Genomic DNA, 22,755 nt, shown 5'->3' on the forward strand with positions numbered 1-22,755 from the left:
ACATCAGATGGCTCACAAATGCCTGGAATGCCAGTTCTAGGGAATCTGGGGGCCTTTTTCTGAACTATCCATTCACCTGCATGCTTGTGTTGCACGTGCACATACACACACAAAATAATAAACAAACAATCAAAAATATATATATTTTAATTCAGGGCTGGTGGCTTAGCTCAGAAGTCACGCACTGACCTAGTATATGCAGGGCCCTAGGGTCAATCCCTGCCACAAAAATAAATAACAAGGCCGGGCGTGGTGGCACACGCCTTTAATCCCAGCACTCAGGAGGCAGAGGCTGGTGGATTGCTGTGAGTTCAATGCCAGCCTGGTCACAAAGTGAGTCCAGGACAGCCAAAGCTACACAGAGAGACCCTGTCTCGAAACCCCCCCCCCAAAAAAAACCCAAAAAACCCAAACAAACAAATATAGAGACTTAAGTCATTAGTAAATGCCACTGTATATTCATTTTAGACTCTACCCTTATTTTCAAAGTACATATGATTTTGTATTGATTAGCATTAGGTGGCTTAGTTCATTGATAAGGATTAACTGTACTGGAGGAGAAATTTTGCTTGCAGAAGTACAAAAAAAAAAAAAAACCCAGCTGGTCTGTCACATTACTACCTAACGCGCTAGTAATGAGTTACTAAAGGTGACCACAAAATGACAGACAGAAACGTTTTATTTCTTCAGAAGAAGTTTATATTCATGGTCTAGACTAAGTCCAGCTTTCACCCTCCTGAGTCTGGGGGTTGTTTGTTGAGACAGGATTTCTCTGCCGTAGCCTTGGCTGTCCTGGAACTTGCTCTGTAGTCCAGGCTGGCCTCAACTCAAGAGATCCACCTGCCTCTGCCTCTGCCTCTGCCTCCGGAGTGCTGGAACTAAAGGCCACCATGCCCAGCTATCCCCATAAGTCTTCTACTTTGCCTCTTCTGTGCTATGGGAGCTGTCAGTGTGAAGAATGTCTCTCTCTGCACTGGTCCAACTCAATAAGGAGGTGAGATGCCCACTTAGTCTTTCCAGCTAGACTTAGATTGACAGGCCTTAGGCTCCACTTTCAGTACTGTCACTAATTTGTTCTGTGACTCAGGTGCGGGTCTGTCTGTCCATCTCTATGCCTCTGGTTCTAGGGACTGAATCCTGGGCCTCGCACATGCTAAGCAAGTCCTCTACCGATGAGCCAGATCCTCAACCCAATCTGGGTGTTTTAACCTATGCTGGCTTGTAAAAGGCTAATAGCAACCTAATATATCTCACAGACATTGAATAAGGAGACAAACAAAATAGCATACATTGAAAGTTCTTTGGAAAACTGTAAAAGCAAACACAAATGTGAATTCGAGGCCAACCTGCGGTTACATAGTGAGACTCCTATGTTCATAAGGGCCTGTAATTTCTCATTTGTTTCTGACACCAATCAGAAGAAGCACTCCACCTCCATTTAGCATCTTACTTTGATTTTTCTCCTAGCATGTGGCTTGGAGAAACCTTTCATTGGCTAGTTGGGGATTCATAGTGTTGAAAGAGGAAATCTGGATTATACCGCACTCAACGAAAGGAAGAGCAGGAAATGCTGCACATCTCTTTCCTGGTCTCCAAGGGGACAAAAGATAACCATTACCGCCTAGAGCACTGGAGGGAAGCAGGCTGGATTTGAGACTGTATGATTGCAGGGGCGTTGTTAGCTACCTAAACCCTGTCTGTAGCAGCAAACGGTGGGGCAGAAGGTACACCGCCCATCATGGGCAGTAATCGATGGCACCTCTACTTGTTTTGACTGCTTTTCTGTTGTGTCCTAACCCCTCTCTAATAAGGTCCCAGAGGACAGAGAAAGGCTCAATTTCATAACACTCCCAGAGTAGGAGAGAGTACCTAGCCTGGGACACATTAAATATTTATCAAGTGAGTGAAGAAAATATATGATTAAAAACAAAAAAACAAAAAAAAAACCTCCAAAGCAGATTATCTCGGGTCACAAATCACTTCTAGGAAGGCACATTTATGCAAATATGCACAAAACCTTTAGCGGTGATTCAGGAAAGACTTATTGCAAGTGAGGGTTTAATAACTCAATTATAGTAACGCAATATCAATAGGAAGGGCCATGCTGCACATCCTAAGAGCCTCCTACAGACTGGACTGTTTACATGTTCCAAACTGCGAGTACCTATTTGTGAAGAAGGGACATGAAAAGGTTAGGCTTGTTGTGTCTTGGGCCTGAAGGCAAGAGCCCATGAACAGCACACACGAGGGAGGGACATTCCTTCTGTCCCAGTATGATGTGCTGGAAGAGGTTTCATGACGGATCCATGTGGTTTTCCTCGGGCTATCAGGACAGCTTTCAGGAACACGTATGCCACTTGGCTCCCCTTTTTTTTGTTTGTTTGTTTGTTTGGTTGGTTGGTTTTTGTTTTTTGAGACAGGGTTTTGTAGACCAGGCTAGCCTGGAACTCACAGAAATCTGCCTGCCTCTGCTTTCCTGAGTGCTGGGATTACAATTGTGCACCACTGAGCCTAGCTTCTAATTTTTAACTTAAGTGTGTGTGGGGGCCTTTTGTGTGCATATGAGCATGTATGTAAGCGTGTGTGTGTGTGTGTGTGTGTGTGTGTGTGTGTGTGTCACATCAGGTGTCCTCCTTGCTAGCCTCCTTACTTTTTGAGTGTCTCTCACTAAGCAGAACTCACTAGTCCTGACAGGCTGGCAGAATCTGGCTTTCTCCCCCTAGACATGTGCGGACCTGCTCAGCATCCAAACTTAGTTCCTCTTGCTTCCACAGTAATGCTTTTTACCAACTGAGCCAGCACCCCAGCAGGTGATGTTCTTAATTTGTATCAAGCTCTATTCCAAGAAACCACACTTTTTTGTATCAAAGTAGTTACCTCTCACTATCTGGTATTTTTGTTTGTTTCTTTGTTTTCCCCTCTCAGATGTGCAATCTAGTGCAAATTTTAACAATGTGTATTCTTCTCCTAGGAAACACGTAATTAACTTGTGTCTTCCTGCTCTTCTCATCTGTTTGTTAGACATTAGAGAAAGAATATAAATGATGAACACGGCTCTTGTGAGGCTTTCAACTGGTTAGCATTTCCTTTCTTTCTTTGAAAGAGTTGTATAAAATAAGTTACACTGTAAATAAAGGTGGATTAAGTGATATCCAGGGCTCCGAGAAAAAAAGTTTCTGCAGCAGGTCCTAATGGATGATGCTTTGGGTCTAGCAGTTTGGAAAGAAAAAAAAAACAAAAAACAAAAACAAAAACAAAAAACAAACTCCATTCCACACTCAATTTCCAGAGCTCGTTCTTTGATTTCATATAAGCAAGTCTTCTCGAAGTTTTATTTTATACCAGGCCTATGTTCTTTAACTGTGTCTTAAAATTTTACAAACAAATTTTAACTACTTAAAGGAAGACAGAAATGAAGAGACTTAAATGCTGTTGTTTAAGAACTGGTAAGATGGCTTAAGCTGGGAGAGTGTCTGCTGCCAGAGACTTCAGTTTGGTTGCTGGGACCCACACAGGGCGGGGGGGGGGGGGGGGGTGTGAGGGGGGGGGCGGCAGGAATGGAGCAGATATATCCCTTCCCACCCCACCCCAGATACATATATAAAACAAGTAACCCCAAAAAGTTAACTGCTCTTTGTTTCAAGTTTCAAAACAACAACAAGCAGGCCACTCTCCTGTTTCCTCAGCCACGGGATCCCCAGCACCCCCTTTCCTTCTGTCATTGCTTCTGCCACGACTGGCAGAAATCCCAAGGCCTCTGATTCTCAAAGCCCAAAGAGACCTTCCTGTTTCTCTCATTTTGGACTTCTAGCTCAGGTCAAGCCACAGATGTGCCTTATCCTTGAGACCATTTGAAATGTGCTTTGCTTGGCATTTGTTCCCTTTGGGGAATCTTTCCCTTACTCCGTTCAGTTGAAACTGGAGTGCAGAACTGGGGTCACTCCATTCTTGGGAGGCTTTTTATTTATCCACTGTCATCAATTAGCAGGGCTCCCCGAATACAGAACATACCTAGTATACATTTTCCAATGTAATTTCAGCAAAGGAATGGGGAAACAGAAAATAGCAAAACCCAGCACTGTTTCAAAGCAAACCTCTTTCATCTCCCTGGCTGGCTCTAGGATGAAAGCGTTGTCATCAGGCTTTATGGACTAGGCCCCCCAGACCTCCCCATAGGTCATGGCTGGAGAACGCTTTTAGCTTCACAAGAGCCTACAAAACCCCTGGGCTCAAGGAAGTCTCACACGCCTCTTGTGTGAATGACACTCAGGCACTCATCCTAGAAGAAGAAGCATCATTTTGAAGTTGAAGTAAAGGAAGGTGTTTCCACCAAAAGATGTTTTAGTTTAGGCTGGGCCGTGGCCCATCTTCATCAACCCCACCCCCTACTCATCCCTGTCTTCTCGGTCTGTTTCTCTATTCAGGAGAGAAAGTTTGGCTCACGGCTGAGCCTGTTTGGTCTCTATGTCCTTTGGCCTTTATTTATTTATTTTTTTTCTCTCTCCTCAGAGTGACCTTGAAATTTCCCCCATTAGTTTTTCCCTTTGGGGAGTGCTCCTGTGTAAGTGTGTCTGTTTTATATTGCCTCCACCAACGTGGCTTTCTCAGGGGCTCCACCACCCAGCAGATAGATGTGCCTTTTCCCAGGGGTTGGTGTCGTGAAGGTAGCCTGATCCAAGTACTAAGTACAGACTTCCTTTAAAGTCAGATTTCGCAAACAAGAATAACCTTGGGAAGGACCTTCAGATTTATGCTTCAGATTTTGTGCAGATTTGCTCAAATTGAGCTCAGGAACTTTGCCAATCGCTTACCGCCACCCCCCACCCCCTCCCTGCCATCACAGATAGGCTATTTATGCTGCAAGGAAAGAGCCCCCGTGCATCCCGCAACTCCTGCAATTCAAGTCCCTTCTGTTCCTTTTGGGTGCAGCAAGCCTCTGAAAAACAAGGGTCTTCTCTCTTCTCCTTGGTGAGCTGGGGTCACTTTAACAGAGTGCTTCTGCGTCCCTCTGGGGCTACTTCTGAGGCTGCAACTTCAGCCTCTCCAAAGAATTCTCTTACCTGTTCTGGAGTTTCTTAGAGTCCGGGTCCCCAACAACCTGGACCTACCTGTCATCAGAAACTATCCAGCAGTTCCCACCCCCGGAACCTTAGGGCAGCAATGGGGCTGCACTGGCCATTAATGGCCATCATCCATTTTTAATCAGAAAGATCACAAGAAAGATGGTAAGCGAAACCCGGTCCGAGTCCATTTAAATAATATTCCTAGGGAAATCCAATCACTTATAACTGAGACACCTACGCTAGTGCGAGAGCGCCCCGCCCGTCTGGCGGGGAAGAGCGCGCCGGCTGAATTAATCAAGATCAAGGGGCTCCCGGGCTGAGAGCTCAGCCTTAACCCTTCCAGCGCTGCGGGGTACCGAGGTGCTGGAGGAAGAGCTCGGCGGGCGACAGCCAAGATGCCCAGAGAGGCCCAACGCAGGCCGCCTCTGTTCATCCCCGTTGCTCCGCAGGCTTCGCCCGGGACCCAAGCGCCCAGGCGCCCCTACTCCAGGTCACAAGCTCCGGAGGCGGCTACAGCGCTGAGCAGCAACCACCTCCCGCAGCCTCGGCGCACTCCGGGCTCCTCCTCCCTCCCCAGCGTGGCCAAGTGAGCACCGCTCTGGCCGCAGGTAGCCCGGGCGCAGGAGGCGGCGCGCGCGGGACCCATCGCAGTTCCGAGCCGCGCGGCCAGACGGAGCTCCGAGCCTTGCGGTCCCGGACGCCGGCGGAGATCTGCGCCGGCCATGTGGGGCCCCGGAGTCACCGCCGAGGGCCTGTCGGTGGCTCCAGCACCGCCACCGCTACTACCGTTGCTGTTGCTGTTGGCGCTGGCGCTGGTGGCGCCCTCGCGGGGCGGCGGGAGCTGCGCGGAGCTGGCTTGCGGCGAACGGGAGCGCTGCTGCGACTCGGCCAACGCTACGGCCGTGCGCTGCTGCAAGCTGCCGCTCCACGCCTTCCTGGACAACGTGGGCTGGTTCGTCCGCAAGCTCTCTGGGCTGCTCATCCTGCTGGTGCTCTTCGCCATCGGCTACTTCCTGCAGCGCATCATCTGCCCCAGCCCACGCAGGTACCCGCGTGGCCAGGCGCGACCTGGCCAGGCACGACCAGGGCCTGCCGGGAGTGCCGGGCCGCCAGGGACAACGGGGCCACCCGACGACGACGACGACTCGCCCGCTCTGCTGCGCGACGAGGTGGCCGCGGGCTCTCAGGACTCACTGCTGGATAGTGGCGGCGGCCGGGGCCGTGGAGGTGGCGGACGCCCGCCTCCCTCCTGCGTTTCGGAGCACGAGCTGCACGTGGTGTCACCGGTCTTCCTCCAGCTGCCCAGCTACGAGGAGGTCAAGTACCTGCCCACCTATGAGGAGTCCATGCGGCTGCAGCAGCTCAGCCCTGCGGAGGTCGTGCTGCCCGTGTCGGTGCTCGGCCGTCCGCGAGGCGGCAGTGCCGGGGACCCCGACGGCGGCCAGGGCCGTTTCCCGCTCATCTGAGTGCAGGGAAACCTCATGGGGATCACCCGGACCGTACCAGATTGGGGGCTGGGGGTGGCACGTAAGAGCTGGTGTGTTGGCGGCCGCCACTGACTGACTGCCTCTGACCACACCTAGCATCCCCGCACAACCTGTCGCCCTGCGCCTGGGATTGGGGCCAGTCCCCTCCCTCTCGCTTCCCGGGGAACCTGTGTTTTTCTATGTTTTTTTGGGCTCAAGGCTGGGCAGCTCGGCGAGGGCAAACTGCTTTGGACTACCCCCTCCCACCCCTCACCCCACCCCCCACCCCCTCTCTTCTTGGACGGTCGTCCCCGCCCTCTGCCATGCCTCCCCTTGTGTTCACTGTAAGTGCCTGCTTCTCCAATCCAAAAGAACACGTAAACCCTTTGGTGTGTCTAGAGACCCGCGGCTTGCTTTAATGTTAAAAGGGAAGGAGCGCAGGTCCATTCCTTGCCCTCCTGCTTGGACGGGTCACTGACTCCCAGGACATGATGGTGAAGTGCTATTGGCTCTGGGCCGTGGCCAGTGACCGTTGCATGCGGGTCTGTGGAGGCAATGCTTGGCTGTGATGGATTCCCTTTCTTGAGAAAGAACCACAAAATCCTGTGGTGTTGGCCAAGCAGTCGCAGCTGATGGCTCACAGTTAGGTTGGCGAAGGATGGATGATTTGGTGGCTGCGTCAGTTGAAGATGTAGCAACTAATTAATACAGACTTTTTTTTTTTTTTTTGTAGTATGGTACTGATGGACTTTCGATTTTCTTGTTAGTACATTAGGTGTTTATTTTGTCTTTCATTTTTTATATTTTATCATGCATTAAACCACCAGGAAGGTAGTTCAACAAACTGACAAGATAATCAGTTCTGTTTTAGGCCAGTTATTGTCAAGAAGTCACCCACATTCCGTCACTGTTTAAAATAGTGTTGGACATTTCATTAAAGGTGTGTGTGGGGGCATGCTTAAATAGGAAATGTGACATAAAAACATGAAGGATATCTTATTTTCACTATTTGAGAATATATTTTATTTTTAGTACTGAAGCATAATACATAACTTTTTATAATAACTTTATTATGTAGTCTGGGTCTTAACTGTATCATTCGCTCATCATGGAATTATATGTAAAAAGATCATTGGTACATATATGCCACACCATAAAGCAAGATGGCTTGCCTGTATTTCTCCATTTTTCATTTGAGATACATTCTGCAATGTGATTCCAATAAGAAACAGACTTGTAACTTTTATTTAAACCTATAATTTTGCAGTAATGTGCAAAGGAGTCAATCACCCAGCCTATCTTTACTAAAATTAAACAGTATTGTTGTACTACTTCTACCATTCCGGGATGTTCCCTTTAAGCAAAGGGTAATAGGATATATTTTAATGCATCATGTATAATGTACATGTAATATTTTCTGTGTACAATATATACATTGTATGCCATATAATTGTGGTAGCTTACTGCTAGCTTGAAAGGAAAATGTGAAGAGGAATACAGCTTCCCCTGGACAAGTGCGAATGGTGCCAATCATCAAGAAAGATTATCCACATGGGTCTATGATTGAAGAAGCTGGGCAGGCCTAAGAAATCTTCAATTATCTGACTTGTATTTTTTTAAAAATTATTTGATTACTTTTAACTTTTAAAGGCTGATTGAAAAAGTCTGATGTCCTGGGAAAATTTTTAAATGTATGATTATAATAAAGGAATGGTTTGCTTTAAACTTCTTAAAGCTAACGACCCTGTCATTAAAGAAAATCATCTGAAGTGTATTAAACAGAAAAACACTAAAATATTTCTCTGTGCATTTTTTTTCTTTTTTTAAAGGCAGGATCTCAGTGTGTCACCCAGGTTGAGACTCTCTCTCTCTCTCTCTCTCTCTCTCTCTCTCTCTCTCTGCAATCCAGGCTGGCCTCAAACTTACCTCAGTCTCTCTGGCCCTGCCTCCCAAGTCCCGCAGCTGTGGGGTAAGCCACCATACGTGGCTCTCTTTGTACAACCTTATCAGGGTTGTGACTGTGGAATGACATGACAATGTGAAGTGTGTGCCTCCTGTTTAAAAGCAATCTTAAACTGCGAACTGACCAAAAATGCATGAGGAGTTGAGACTCTATTAGTTGAAAATGATTAAAGATTTAGTCAACCATAATTATGCTGAATTATACATTTATGCTACTCAGATATGGTAAATTTGCATTATATCTGGCTACCAGTACAATTAATCGTAAAACGAGCTTAACTACGGGGCATATATGTCTTAGCCAAATGAATTCAAGAGAGCCATGTTTTCCAGAAAAGTTTCAGGCATTTTCTTCTCATCCCTCCCTCACCCCCACCAAAAGAATATAATAATAATCCCAAACTTGGTAACTCATGGAGAATGCAGAAGTTTACATGCTAAACATATGTATACATATAAATAATATACATGTATGTAATCGCCAGCTGTGTACAAGCAATTTGCTATGAGAGTTGACTATCATAATGAAAGGGGAAATGTCTTCTTCAGGATGAATGAGTCTTAAAAGGCCATTAATCACCACATTCTGCAAATGTAAGGGTGCTCCAACAGTGCAAAATGGCATTGGCAATTATGCCAATGGGCATGAAGGTACTATATAAGGAAAATGAGATTCAATTGTAAAGGTCAAAGGGAATATACAGGAAATGACCTCACTTAACAGTTTAAAAGGCAATATGCTAAGTAAACCCCTGATATATATATATATATATGAATTAATAAAACAGTTCAGAGCTGAAACTGATGTGTTATCAGCATGAATGTGATGTTCAAATATATGCAGTATCTGTAATGACTTTTTATAAATTGTAAATAACTTGGATTTCCTGGTATGTGTTAAATTTTGAGTAAGTAGGGCTGGAGAGATGGTTCAGTGGTTAAGAGTACTGGCTACTCTTTCAGAGGTCCTGAGTTCAATTCCCAGCAACCACATGGTGGCTCCCAACCATCTGTAATGGGATCTGATGCCCTCTTCTGGGTGTGTGTGAAGACAAATTACTCATATACATTAAAATAAATAAATAAATATTTAAAACAATTTTTTTGAGTAACGAGCCTTAGGCATCACTCCAAAGTAGTTCATTAACCATAGAATAAACCAGTCTTCCTTTCAGATGGCCAATCGCAGACCATCCTTCCTTTCAGATGGCCAATAGCAGAAACATTGTAGTGCTCACTTTCAAAATGCTATAAAAAGCATCAAGTGTTAAACAAACCAGTACTTTGGTAATTCATAAAAATCACATAGAACCTGACTTCATTTATACACCTTTACTTACAAAATTCATTTTTAATCTTATCACAAAAATTACATCACGGGAAGAGGGGACAACATTTATGCTTGTCAGTAACCCAAAAAGTATCGGCCTCCCCTCTGCCCGAGCTGCTTAGTTAATGGGATTAAATCTCCCCTTTGTTTTGATATCTTCCTCCCCTATCCTCTGTTGTGTTCTTGCTCTGCCTTGTCTTTAGAAGTTCTCCTTCAGAGGCGCTTCAGCTTGGTGCTCACTGCTGTGATTCAACAACATCAGCTGTAGCCGAACTAGTGACAGAACACTTCTAAGTCAGCATTTTTCTAGCATTTTCTTTGTTTACTCTTTACATCTGACTTCTGTAGGTTTATATTTTAAGTCAAGTAAGTTTTTACTCTTCACCCATTAAAGGACTGTAAGCTTTTTTTTTTCTCCTTTAATATTTATGTATAGAACTCTCTCTTGGCACCTCTGGGTCAAAGACGAGATCTTAATCTTTCTAGATCTCAAACACATTCGCCTCTGACTCATTGCTATCCCTTTATTGCCCCTCACCTAGATACTCTGGAAAGGGTGGCCAACAGGCCCTGGACAGGTCATAGTCAATTACTGAAGTAAGTAGGGGCAGGGGCTCCTGCTTCAAAAATATGTTCTCTGCTATGTTAGGGAAAAGAATTTGACCTTTGCACTTTCTTCATAACAGGGGCCTTATTTTGCTTCCAAACCTTACGCATATATTACATCATTGTAGCCTGTTGGATCTTTCTGGTAGGTTTTTCTCAGTTGGCTTTGTGGTTTCCTTGGTGCGTACTGCTCTAAGTAACAATAAAGCCATGGTGGCTTGCCAACAGTCTATTTGCTGGATGAAAGAGCCCATCCTGTTACAGCCTATAGAGCCTGAAGACCTCAAAGGCAACTTGATTTATGATAATCATCGTGCCTTTTAAATGCTTCATCATCTTCTCCATGCGCTGCTTGCAATGTCTCTGTTTTATTGGCTAGACTAGAAGTTACCTCTGACTATGTATGTTTCCATATGATCTTGTGATTTAAGTAACTTCACTATGATTTTTATCTAAGGAACTATTTTATCTTTGGCCTCTTTGTTGGCCACATTTGTTTCATTAGACAAAGGATTAAAAAAATCTTCCAGATTTATTCATTTTTTTCTTCAATTTGTATGAGTTTTCTTTTCTTTCTTTTTAATCAACCAAAGGTGTTAACCAGATCAAAACTAACTTTGAATCTTTTTCTAGGTCTTACAAAGTCTCATCTCTTGACTTATACACTTAATTTTGATGCAAACTCTTTGTGTTGGTTTTGCTTTCTACTGCTGTGAGGAACACCATCACCAAAACAGCTGGGGGAGAAAAGAGTTTATTTGGCAAACAGGTCCTGCCCAGGTCATAGTCAATCAGTGAGGTAAGTAGGGGCAGCAGCTTAGGAGGTGAGGAGGCAGAAACCACAGTGGAGAGCTGCTTCTTGGCTTCCTCCTCCTTGCTCTCCCAGATGGCTTTTTGGTATAATCCAGAACCACCTGCCTAGGTGTGCTACCACCCACAGTGGGCTGGGTCCTCCCGTAGCAAAGGTAAACCAAGAAAATGCCCCCACTGATTTGCCTACAGGCAATCTGAGGAAAGCATTTTCTCAATTGAGGATCCTTCTTCCCAGATGACCCTAGTGTGAGTCAAGTTGACTAAGAAGCAAACAAGCAAACTAGTCTGGATGTTCTTCATCGGTTTCTTACATTCCTTCACACACATGATCCTTGGTAGACTAGCCAGCTGCCAGATTTCTGCAGCCCCATGGGGAGTCTGCTTCTCCCTTTGTGCTTCCACTCAACTGTCTTGCCTCAGAGCTCAATCTTCCAGCCTTTGTTCTTGGAAGCTCCTCACAGTATCTGTATCTTTACTTGAATCTTTTCTTTCCACAGAGGCAACCTATGACCTTTGCTATCATCTACCATATCTATGACTGGGACGCGGGGACATCCTCTCTGACTCGCCTTTCCTTGAGAATTCATCTCCTGATTCTTTACTCTGCACACTGTTTGACTAGACAGATGTTTACATTTTCCCGAGACTCATTTGTTTTGGGCTGATCTTGCTTATTGACTAGCACTGTCTTGCCGGTTCCTTACCATTGGTTTCCAGTTTCGGAGGCATTAGCTTTGGATGAATATTCACAAAGACCACAAGAGACTTCTCAACTGGGATCCCAGTCCATCCCTGTATCTGTTTGCTGCATGGAATGTGTCCCTACATCTACTCGCAGACCCTATTTGACTTACAAACCCCATTTTCCCTTGGGTTGGTTCTGCCATGCATGTGTCTACCCAACAGTCTCCATCTGAATTTATCTTTATTGCTTGACTGGCTCCTACCTGGCTCAAGGTTTTCTTTCGTCTTAAAATGTTGTAGATGACCAATGCTGTAGATAGCCAGTGTTTTAGATAGTATTATAGAAGGGTTGTTATAATGGTCAGTACTTTAGATGGTCAGTGTTATAAGTGGTCAGTGTTTTAGATGGTCAGTGTGGTGGTTTGAATACAAATGGCCCCATGTGCCCGTTCCAGGAGGTGTGGCCTTGTTAGAGTAGGCGTGGCTCAGTTAGATGAAGTGCATCACTAGGGGTAGGCTTTGAGGCAAGCCTAGTGGCTCACCGTCACTGCCAGGCTTCCCACCATGACAATAACAGACTGAACTGTAAGGCAGCCCCAATTAAATGTTTCCTCTATAAAAGTTGCCTTGGCCATGGTGTCTCTTTAAAGCAATAAAACCCTAAGATAGTGTTTTAGATGGTCATCGACATTATTATTATTTTTTCTTTCCTGAGACAGGGTTTTTCTATGTAGCCTTGGCTGTCCTGGATTCACTTCATAGACCAGGACTGGCCTCAAACTCACAGTCATCTGCCTGCCTCTGCCTCCCTGAGTGCTGGGATCACAGGTGTGTGCCACAGAACCTGGCTCGTCAACACGTGTTTGACTGAGAACTTTTGTAAGCAACTTGAACTGAAAGAATTACATACAGAAACTCTGTGGGACAGATGTTCCAGGCAATGGTTCTGTTTTTCTGTTATATCTGAATCTGTGATAAGGACGTCTTCCTATAAGCAACTTCTCCAAATCTGGTGTGTCTGTAAGCTTTGAATGTCTCCAAGATATCTTGGATTTGCCATAGGAATTTTTCAGCAGTCTGCTAGATGGATGGTGTGTTTTCTACTGAGTCTCAGCTCCGCTTCGGAGTTGTCGCGAGGTTCTTGACATCTATCAGGGCTTCTCCTCTGTCATCCGTTTCTTTAGTTATGTCTGTTGATCCTTGTCCAGTCTCCTCTGGGTTCAGTCTTATCCAGAGATGATCTCAGAAGCTTCTTGATTGTTACCAAAGATCCAACTGACTGGCATTTCTTTCCAGGAGTTTTCTGGGGTTCTTGGTCATTTCGGTGCCACGATTTGCTCTGAGGTTTCCTAGGTTCCTTTGAAAGAAGAAAAGATAGATGAGGCAGTTCAACAGCCCTATGAACCTGAGACGGGGCTCTCATCGGGAAACAGAAAGCTTAAGAGCCAACTTCCACCACAGGCCAGGGTTTTTATAGGGCTAGGAAGGGGCAGGCCACCGGCAGAGGGCTGGAAAGCTATTTGTGGTATTGACTTCAGGAAGTTGAAAGTATTGGTCACAAGAAAGAGGGAGCTCCTTGGGTTGAAATGGCACTGTTTTTAAAACGAGGCCACTTTTGGCTTGGTTTCTGCTGTCCTCCTCGGTTCTGCTTTTTCTTTGAGCAGCTTAACCAAACTCCTGATGTGAGGTTTTGCTTTTCCCAGGTATCCATTTGGGAGATGTGAAGTTCTTACTGCTTCAGCTTGCTTTGGGATTTTAATAAGTTATGTAGTGCACTTTAGATCTTTTTTTCCCTCCCGCATTTTCTCAGTCCTCTCTAGAAGTGTCCTTGTGGGCGTTTCTGCTTGGATGGAAAAGTATCCTGGGAACCCAGGAAACACACTGCTCTGAGGTGAGACATTGTCCCCATGGAAGGACATCCTGAGACATGGCAGCCTGGGGAACCACACAGCTCTGAGAGGCCTCCTCAGCAGAGCCGCTGCAGCCTGAGGGACAATACCCCAGGCTCAGCTAGAGCGCTACAATGTAACAGTTTGCCCTTCTTCAGAGTTGCCGGGGAAGGGGGCGCGGCGGGGTGGGGGGAAGGTCTCCCCAGCTGAGCTCTGAAGCTCGGAGCCACAGCCCTGATCCGCGTCTTAGCTGCTTCCCTGTCCCGCTTCTTTGCTTTTTGGCGTCTTCCAATGAGTGAGTTGTACCAGGCAGCAGATCTCATAAAATAGATATACTGAGAGGGATGAATCCAGGTTTGGAGGGACAAATCTAGGGGTGGCTGCCTCTGCCCCTGGGAGGAGACATTGGGGGATTGAATAGTAGGCAGGGCTTATATAGGATTTCTTAGTGGGTGGAAATTTCCAGCAGATATTTCCAGGGTAAGGATTGGTGGGATTTCAAGTCCTGAGCTTGGGGGCGCTCTGGGGTTGGTGGGAATTTTTTGTAGGGTGGGATCTAGCATGTGGGGCCTGGCGGCTGGAGCTCCTCAGGCAGTGTGCAAGCGTGAGTGTGTGGAAAACACAGAGCACAAGATTCCTTACTTTTCGATGGATATTTATCAGCATGGAATCTCCTTTTAAGTGTTTGTTGGAGCTCTGAGAACTAATGGGTCTTCCATGAACTCTGATTTTGTTTTAGGTGTCAGCAGCAGCTTCCTCATGTCAGAGTTTTTGTAGTTCTAGATTCGTCTCTGGAATGATTCCGGTTGTTCGGCCGTCTATGTGCTCTCAGTCTCTTTCTGTGTTCGTAGGAGCACTCTGATAGCTTTTGGCTCTTACATAGGTCCTGGTTTCATTTCAAGTGTCCTCAACTTCTTCGTGAGTGTTCACAGAGTTCTTGCTGGGTCTGCTTTATGGCTTAAAGTGCTGTTGTGTAACAACTCACTTGGAATGGAAACATTCAATTCCTGGAAGTTCCTTCCCTTAACACTCACACATGTCAGGAAGCCTCGGTAACTTTACCAGAGCCACAACTTGTGGGAATAGAATTAGTATTTGTATAGAGATTTAGAATACAGAACCCATCTACCCCTTGTTGGCTCATCAGTACCTTCTACGATGTACTGTGGAATAGATTTAGAGGTGTTTACAAAAGCCCAGACCTCCCCAACATTATATAAGCTGTAAAGACTGTTGAGGTGTGGAGATTCTCCAGGGCTCCAGCTGGAGTGGGCTTGCGGTAGCCAGCGCCATCCATGCTCCCGTAAGCGATCCCAATAAGCTAATTTGTTCACCAAGTCAGACTTTGGTAGTCCTGCTTTGTTCTGTTGTTGACGATCTTAAGACAAGTAACCATTTGATCACGTCTCCCCAGGAACAGCGACTTACAAATATTCATCAATTTTTCTCTTCCTAAGATAATCATCTATCTATCTTGCCCAGCTGCTATATTACTTTCTTTTTTACTCTTTTTGGATTTTTGAAGCAGGGTTTTATGTATCCCAGGATGCTGGTCTTAAAGTCTATATGAATCTCAAGATGATCTAAACCTCTGAGCCTCATGTCTCTACCTCCCAGGTGCTGGGGTTATAAGTGAGTACCGTACACTTCATAATGAAACACACTTAATAGCAACATTTCTGTCTTGCCCTAACTTAACTTTTGGTGCCAATTTGCATTTTAGTCTTTCTTATTGGGTAATATCTATAACAAATCTCATTATTTGTGTGATATAGACATGTTTAGTGGACAAAACCTAACAAAATAAAAGATGGGCATGAACATCTCCTTGAATAAACGGCACATGCTGTGGAGGTGACTGTATCATGATAAAATAATAATAACTTTAAGTTAACAATACTAGCTGTGTGCCTCACCCTGCATAGCCTGGTCTTGGAAACTTGGCCAGGGTGAAGAGGAAGTTAACAAAGGGACAGACACAGTGCAGAAAAGCTAGAGTTGGCTGTGCTCTGCGGTGGAGACAGGACAGAGGCAACCCAAGAACTTCGGCGCTTTCACTTTGTTTTCTGAACCGAGGAGGCGAGTTTATTGCACATTAGCCTCACTTTTTTTTTTCACAAACAAAAATAAGGAAGTTGCTACTTGTTATTTAAAGGAACCATTATTAAAAATATCAGAGAACATGTGTGGGAACCTACAGCGACGTTCAGATTATGTGTGGGATGGAGACGTGTTTAATGAGAAAAGATGTTTGAAACAGTGACTCATATTGTTTCCATTCATTTCCATTTTTTTTTTTTTAAATCTGACTTAGTTAACTTTTAAAAATTTAAAAGAGAATTTTGTAGGCTTCAACCTTTCCCAAACCTACTTTATTTGGGGTTCTTTAATGTTTACACCTCCCTACCAACCCACCTACCCTAGACAGGAGAGAAAAGAGGTTAATGGGAACAGGAGAAGTAGATCTTTTTTGGACTCAGTTCCTGGGGCGATTCCCCTGATGTAGTGGGCAGACCAGCAGTGAGAATGTTCTGGTCATTCGAGATCAGAAACTGAATCTTGAGGCTTCCCAGCTAGACAAGCTCTAAGGAAGGACGGGGGTGGGGGGGGGGGAGTGGGAGGGAAGCAGTGGCCTTGGAAGTGGCCCTGGGAGGATGGAAGTGGCCCTGGGAGGATGGAAGTGGCCCTGGGAGGATGGAAGTGGCCCTGGGAGGATGGAAGTGGCCCTGGGAGGATGGAAGTGGCCCTGGGAGGATGGAAGTGAGCCCTGGGAGGATGGACTTGAGGCAGGAGGAAGGAGTGGGAGACAGGCGGCCAGGGAGATACTAAAGAGCAAGTATTGAGGGCAAATGAAGTCAGCCAGGGAAACACTGAATTGCCCCAAAGAACAACTCTTTTCTCTGTGTAGCTCTGGTTGCCCTGGACTCACTTTGAAGACCAGCCTGGGCTTGAACTCACAGAGATCCGCCTGCCTCTGTCTCTGAGTGCTGGGATTAAAGGCTTGTGCCACCAAAATTGGCTCAAAAGAATGAGTTCTTAAAAGTCCCTGCATTAACATGTGAAGGGTGTGGTGAGTGTGTGGTGCACAGGGCTGTCATTGTTAGGTGACAATACTCCAGCAGCTTGAGCCAAAAGGAGGAGGCAGAGTGGAGAAGCACTCAGAACAAAATGGCTCTGTTAGAGGCTGTAAAAGGTTAAGAGAACAACATAAATTTTCTAGCCCAAAGGCCTTTTGCTAGTACACAGAAACTACTGGAGAAATGCAGGCCAAGGTGGAAAATAGGGATGAGTCTCTTCAAAGAAGATGAGGCGTCTCCTTCTCCTGGCCAGGGATCTTCCCACAATCTTATCTGTAGATCAACAAGGACTTTTCAGCAAAGAATATTAATCTGTACATTTTTATTTATTGCATAACATCTTTTTGTGGTGTATATATGATACTTTATTTTGTTTCATTATTAATGAGGACTTTAATGGAAGTGGACTTAAGGTACACTATAGCCCTGGATAAGATTTATGTAGTGTACTGAACTTTGTTTTCAGAAAAGCACGATGTGTCTTTTTGATGTTTGTTGTTTGCCACAGTGGGGATCTCACTCGTGAACTTGCACATGCCACGCAAGTGCTCTACCTGCCCCTGAGCAATTGCCACTGTCCAAAATGCATAGATGGTTTGTAGGGACAAAGAGAAGTTTGGATATATTCTTATTTCTTATTATAGTAAACCATATCCTAAAATATATGTGCTTTAAAACTTGTTACTGTAGCTTGGGCTGGAGAGATAGCTCAGTCTTAATGTGTCTTCCAGGCAAGTGCAAGAATCTGACTTATAATCCTCAGAACTTAGGTAAAACGACAGGCATGGTGGCCTGCACTATAACCCCAGCCCAGGGGTCAGAGATAGACAGAGATAAATCAGTGGCTCAGCATAGCTGAATTGATGAGCTTCCGGTTCAATGAGAGACCCTGACAGAAACTATCTAGGCGAAGAGTAATCAGGGAAAGATAGCAGTGCAGCCTTGGGCCTCCACAGACAGACACACACAGATGCACATTTATCCACATGCACACACCACACACATACAACACACACATATACAAAATCATGAACATGAATAAAACATACCATAACATATGCCTATTCTATAAAATATACTCTGTTCAAAGAATTACTTTGCCGGGCGGAGGGGGCGGTGCTGCCTAGACTGATGCACCAACCAAGGACCACGCATGGTGAGGACCTAGACCCTCTGCTCAGATGCAGTCGATAGGCAGCACAGTCTCCTTGTGGGCCCCATACTACGGGAGTAGGGACAACTTCTGACACAGTCTCTGGTGCCCACTCTTGGACCACTTCCCCAGGGCTGGACGGCCTTGCCAGGCCCCAGAGGAAGAGGATACAGACAGTCCAGGTGAGACCTGATAGGCTGGGGTCAGATGTTAGGGGAGGAGGGCTCCCCTTTCTGAGGACTAGGGGAGTCGGGGAGTGGGTTGAGAGAGAGACTGTGGGATCCGGAGGTAAAGAGGGAGGAGCTACAACTGGGATGTAAATGAACAAATTAAAAACAAATTAAATCAAAATAAATCATTTAAAAAATAAAAATAAAAAAAATAAAAAATTAACACTGGAAAAAAAAAAAACACCCAAATATAACTTTGGAAATACCAATCTGTAGCAGGGACCCGTGGCAGGCATTCTTCTTCACTTGATATGTTTTTTTAAATACACAAAATGTTGATATATATGAAATTTTCTATTAATATTATAAAAGTTTTAGTGTTGAAGCAACTGAGAAGCGTCTATGATAAGTGTGGAGTTTTTTCTTTTTTTTCTTTTTTTTTTTTTTTTTTACTTTTATTGATTACTTTGAGACAGGGTCTCATCTTTTGCCCCTGACTGACCTGAAATTCTTGATATAGACCAAAGTTTCCTCGAATCTGTGGCAATCCTCCTTCCTGTCTTCTGAGTGCTAAGGTTATAGGTATGTGCCACCATACTGGGTGTGTGCGCATGCACATGCGCGTGTGCGCGCACACACACGCGCGCGCGCACACACACACACACACACACACACACACAATTTGTCTTTAAATGTAAGACAAAATCATATATAAACACAGTGTTCAAAATTACTGGGAACCCAACTTCCTGATACAACACAACACATCTAGTTGTTGTGGATATCCTGAGTGACAGACATGACATTGTTATGCTAATGAGACACTCCTGAGACATCTAGACAGCTTCAGGATGGAACTGGACACCTGTAGTATGACCCACATGATTAGTCAGCCAGCTAGCTCCAGAGGGGAAAATGGGCACAGAGATGGAGTTCCTTTATTTAGCCAGTGCATTGAGTCTTGCCTATGTCATGAAGCCCTGATTAAACAATCAAAAAGCACCCGAGGATACTAAAACTGACCGGTAAATACACAGACGTGATGGACCAATGACCAGCACATTCCACAAAGAGAGACAGAGATTCCCAAGAAGGATCAGGTCTCACCCTGACCCTCACCTCCTGTGGACCGCCCCGCCCAGGTCTCACCCTGCTCACCCTGCCCCTGCCCCTCACCCCCTACCCCCCCCCCCCCCCCCCCCGTCGACCACCCCACCCAACTCCCACCCTGAACTTGGCAGGTGCGTTTCTCTCACTTGGCTATTGTTAAATTGCATCTTGTACAATGAAACTCGAACTAAAACTAGAGTCTTAGGATCGTGAGATCACTCTAGCATTCTTGTGGGACCTGACACTAACTCACCGATAGGTCATTTCAAAATTGGACTGTGGGACAGCAGCTCGTGCCAGAAAACTGTGCTTAGGTCCCATTTGAGCCATGGCAAGACTTGCTTGAGTGGCTCTGATTCATGGTTCCAACGGCAAAGAGAAAGGCTGAATGCGGACTGCAGGAGGAGCCGTCCTTTCTGCGTGGTTACCACAGTAGGCCACTTTCTATTGCGAACGCCCAGTCCAGCTTGGTTTACGCAGCTCCCAGTCTTAGAGACTCCAGGGTTCATGGATGGCAATAGCCCCTGCTGGGTGAACCCCAAGGCACACAGCATGAGACAAGCAGTGTGCATGTGCAATTTGTCCTCTTACCTCTGCCCATCTTCTTAGAAGGAAACACTATCATCTAGATGGCATAGTCATGATTTTATCTAACCCTACATCCCAGCCCCAATCTGTAAATGTCAGCTACGTTGTTTTTCACCCTCTAAATACCTAGCAATGGAGGTTAATTTTCAATGAATGCATGAAGCCTCTCACGACCTTCAAACCATGTGGTCACTGTCTGTACCAGACAGTAGGGGTTAAATTTTTACATAGGAAATCATTGAAGGAAGTCATCCATGATATGAAACTAACTGTACTACAACCAGCTGATAAGGGTAAAATGTAATTTTATCAGAAGAATTAGGAGCAGGTGGCAGACTCAGCTTTACAGGAGGCAGCTCATTTGGATATGTAAGGAGTTGCAGAATAAACACACACGTATGTATATAAACACTCACCGCTGTTATATATAATAGGTAAAAGGAGAGTAATGGAGAACCTTAGGAAACATCTTGTCCCTGAACCAAACTCAGATTTTGATAAGTCTGAGATATGGTCACTTATCTCAAGAGAACTTGTCCTGACACAGCAAAAGGGACTGTTAAAGGCTTCTGCACATCAAGAAGATATCCCCCACACACAGACAGAGTAAAACCAAAACCAGCAAGATCAGTAGGTATTAAACAAAGGCGCTGTCAGTGCCCTTCCTCTTCCCCGGGCCTTGCTCTGTGTGCCTCATCTATTTGTCTGTAAGCATTTCCATTTATCCTTCTAAGTAAAACCTAAGACTTCTAGTGAGTTCTACAAATAACTATCGAGGTATCAAATCTGAAAGGGAGGGGTTTTATGGGAACCCCTGATGTATAGCCACGTCAGACACAAGTGTACAAAGCTTGGGGACTCAGGCAGTCGACTTCTGAAGAAAAGGCAGTCTAGCTGTGGGTAATGACCTTCATGGAAAATCAATCCAGCTATAGCCCATGGCCTCCATGGTATCCACTGCTAACTGTGTCAAACGTGAATTGAATCGTAAAATATCAAAGACATAGACTTTTTTTTTTACTTTTTTATTGTGATAAATATACTAAACATAAAGCTAAAGCTTTTAACCATTTTTTTCTTTTTAAACATTACATTGAAACTTGACAATGTAGAAAACATGTATAACATATAAGTAAATTCCTCAGATTTCATGAACTGAACACACTCCTGTATCAAAAGTCTGGATCAAGAATTGAATAGAAGAAAAGGACCATATGAGGAAGTAAGGGGCATTTCTCTGAAAGAAACCTATGAGAGAATTACAACGGAGGAGACAGGCAATTTCCCATGAGTGTGCATGAGCTCGATAACGCGCTAACTCCAGGAGCAGGTTCCAGGAGCTGTAGAGGGGTGTCTGTGTCACTACTAAGCCTTTGCAGATTTGGGGGCCAGCCAAACAAGTTCATCAACTGAGGAAAGTGTTGAAAACGCAGACTCTAGTCTTACTGCCTAAACACTCTCAAGTCAGGAGAGGAATGAAGAAAATGCAATTTGCCCACTTTTTCAATATGATAAATAAGTAAAATAAAATTTATCATTTTAATCCTTTTTAGGAGGACAGCTGAGGTTCATTAACACCCACAATGTCATACAACCAACACCACTATCCATTTCTAGAACCCAGTCACCCCAAGGAGAAACTGCAAGCCATACACAGTAAAATCCCAGTCTTCCCTCTCCAGTCCCTGTCCCACTTTTCTCTTTTCTGATGGAAAAAAACTTGCTTATTCCAGGTGCCTCAGGTGAACAGTCTCACAGGACTGACTGCTGTGATACATTTACTTCATTTAGTGTAAATTGTCCACGGCTCATCCATGTGCAGCACGTGTGACAGTTCAGTCCTTTTCTGAGAAAATAATTCTACTGCATATGAACACTACATGGCCTTTATCTGATTGCTAGCTGAAGGACGCCTGAGTTATTCTCAGCTTTTGCTGTCTGAACAACACTATCAAATTCAGTGTAGAAGAATCTGCATTGTAACATTTCCCCCAAAACCATTCCTCATGTATTTTTGTTTTATAAGCTATGGGAGATACTTTAAAATTTACAGATCAAATAGAAATTAATAATAACATACATTGTAAATAACTCAAGGCTTTATTATAAGAGTTAATAGCTATTCATACTGAAGAACCAGAAATAAAGAAATGAAAAAAAAAAAAACTGGAATGTAATCAATAATACTTGGGCATAGATAAGCATATACAAATATTTGTTAATTATTAGACTAGAAAAATATAAATGATGGAATCACATAAATTACTTTATACTTAAATCGTCACACAGAAAGTGCAGACAATTATTTAAAGATAATTCCTTTTTCTTTTGACAGTGCTGGAGACCAAACCCAGGGCCTCATGCATGCTAGGCAAGTGTCCTACCTTGGAGAGAGAGCACTAGCCTTAAACCTACGTGTTTTTAAGCAAGCAAAACATGCACGTCTTTGGCTAGTCTGAACGAGTTTAGAGGTGAGCGTGGCACTCAGTGCTTCAGGCCCACACTCTTGCTGGATGACCGGTCTCGCTCTTTAGTGATCTCCATCTCAATTTTGGCTCTGATTTTCTCCCAGTCTATTTGGAGCTACAACAGAAGGGAAAAGAGAATTGTGCTTGTATCTTACATTTTCATTTAATCCAAGGTAACCAAAAGTAAACAAAAACAGAATATATGACTTCTAACGTAGAGACAGAGAAGGTACTAATGAGAAACCCAGGAGCTACTCTTAGGATCAAGAGAACAATTACAGAGCCCAAGGGGTGACTCAGATGGCCACAGTTCTGGGCAGCTCTTAACAAAGCACACAGAAACAGTGCACAGAACCTCAGGATTTTGCACAAGATC

The 22,755-nt window shown here is 44.7% G+C and overlaps 2 protein-coding genes across 2 annotated transcripts in view; one reads left to right on the plus strand and one right to left on the minus strand.

Moving 5' to 3' along the window:
* The first annotated feature begins 3,267 nt into the window (after positions 1-3,267).
* LOC311590555 (putative membrane protein C3orf80 homolog) lies at positions 3,268-8,347 on the plus strand. The gene has a single exon (XM_084769661.1). The coding sequence runs from the start codon at positions 5,786-5,788 to the stop codon at positions 6,527-6,529; it is 744 nt and encodes a 247-aa protein (XP_084625787.1). The 5' UTR covers positions 3,268-5,785; the 3' UTR covers positions 6,530-8,347.
* A 13,641-nt stretch (positions 8,348-21,988) lies between these two features.
* The window catches only part of IFT80 (intraflagellar transport 80), a 78,018-nt gene continuing 77,251 nt past the window's right edge, over positions 21,989-22,755 (minus strand). The window contains exon 18 of the mRNA XM_084769662.1: positions 21,989-22,494. Coding sequence (XP_084625788.1) covers positions 22,396-22,494 — 99 coding nt within the window. The 3' untranslated portion in view covers positions 21,989-22,395. The remainder of the gene's footprint in view (positions 22,495-22,755) is intronic.

The sequence above is a fragment of the Acomys minous genome (assembly GCF_964271855.1).
Source record: "Acomys minous genome assembly, chromosome: 19".
Taxonomy (NCBI): Eukaryota; Metazoa; Chordata; class Mammalia; order Rodentia; family Muridae; genus Acomys; species Acomys minous.

Bases quoted from the DNA above. Each gene is read 5' to 3' on its own strand.
- LOC311590555 (XM_084769661.1), top strand. From the start codon at position 5,786: ATGTGGGGCCCCGGAGTCACCGCCGAGGGCCTGTCGGTGGCTCCAGCA.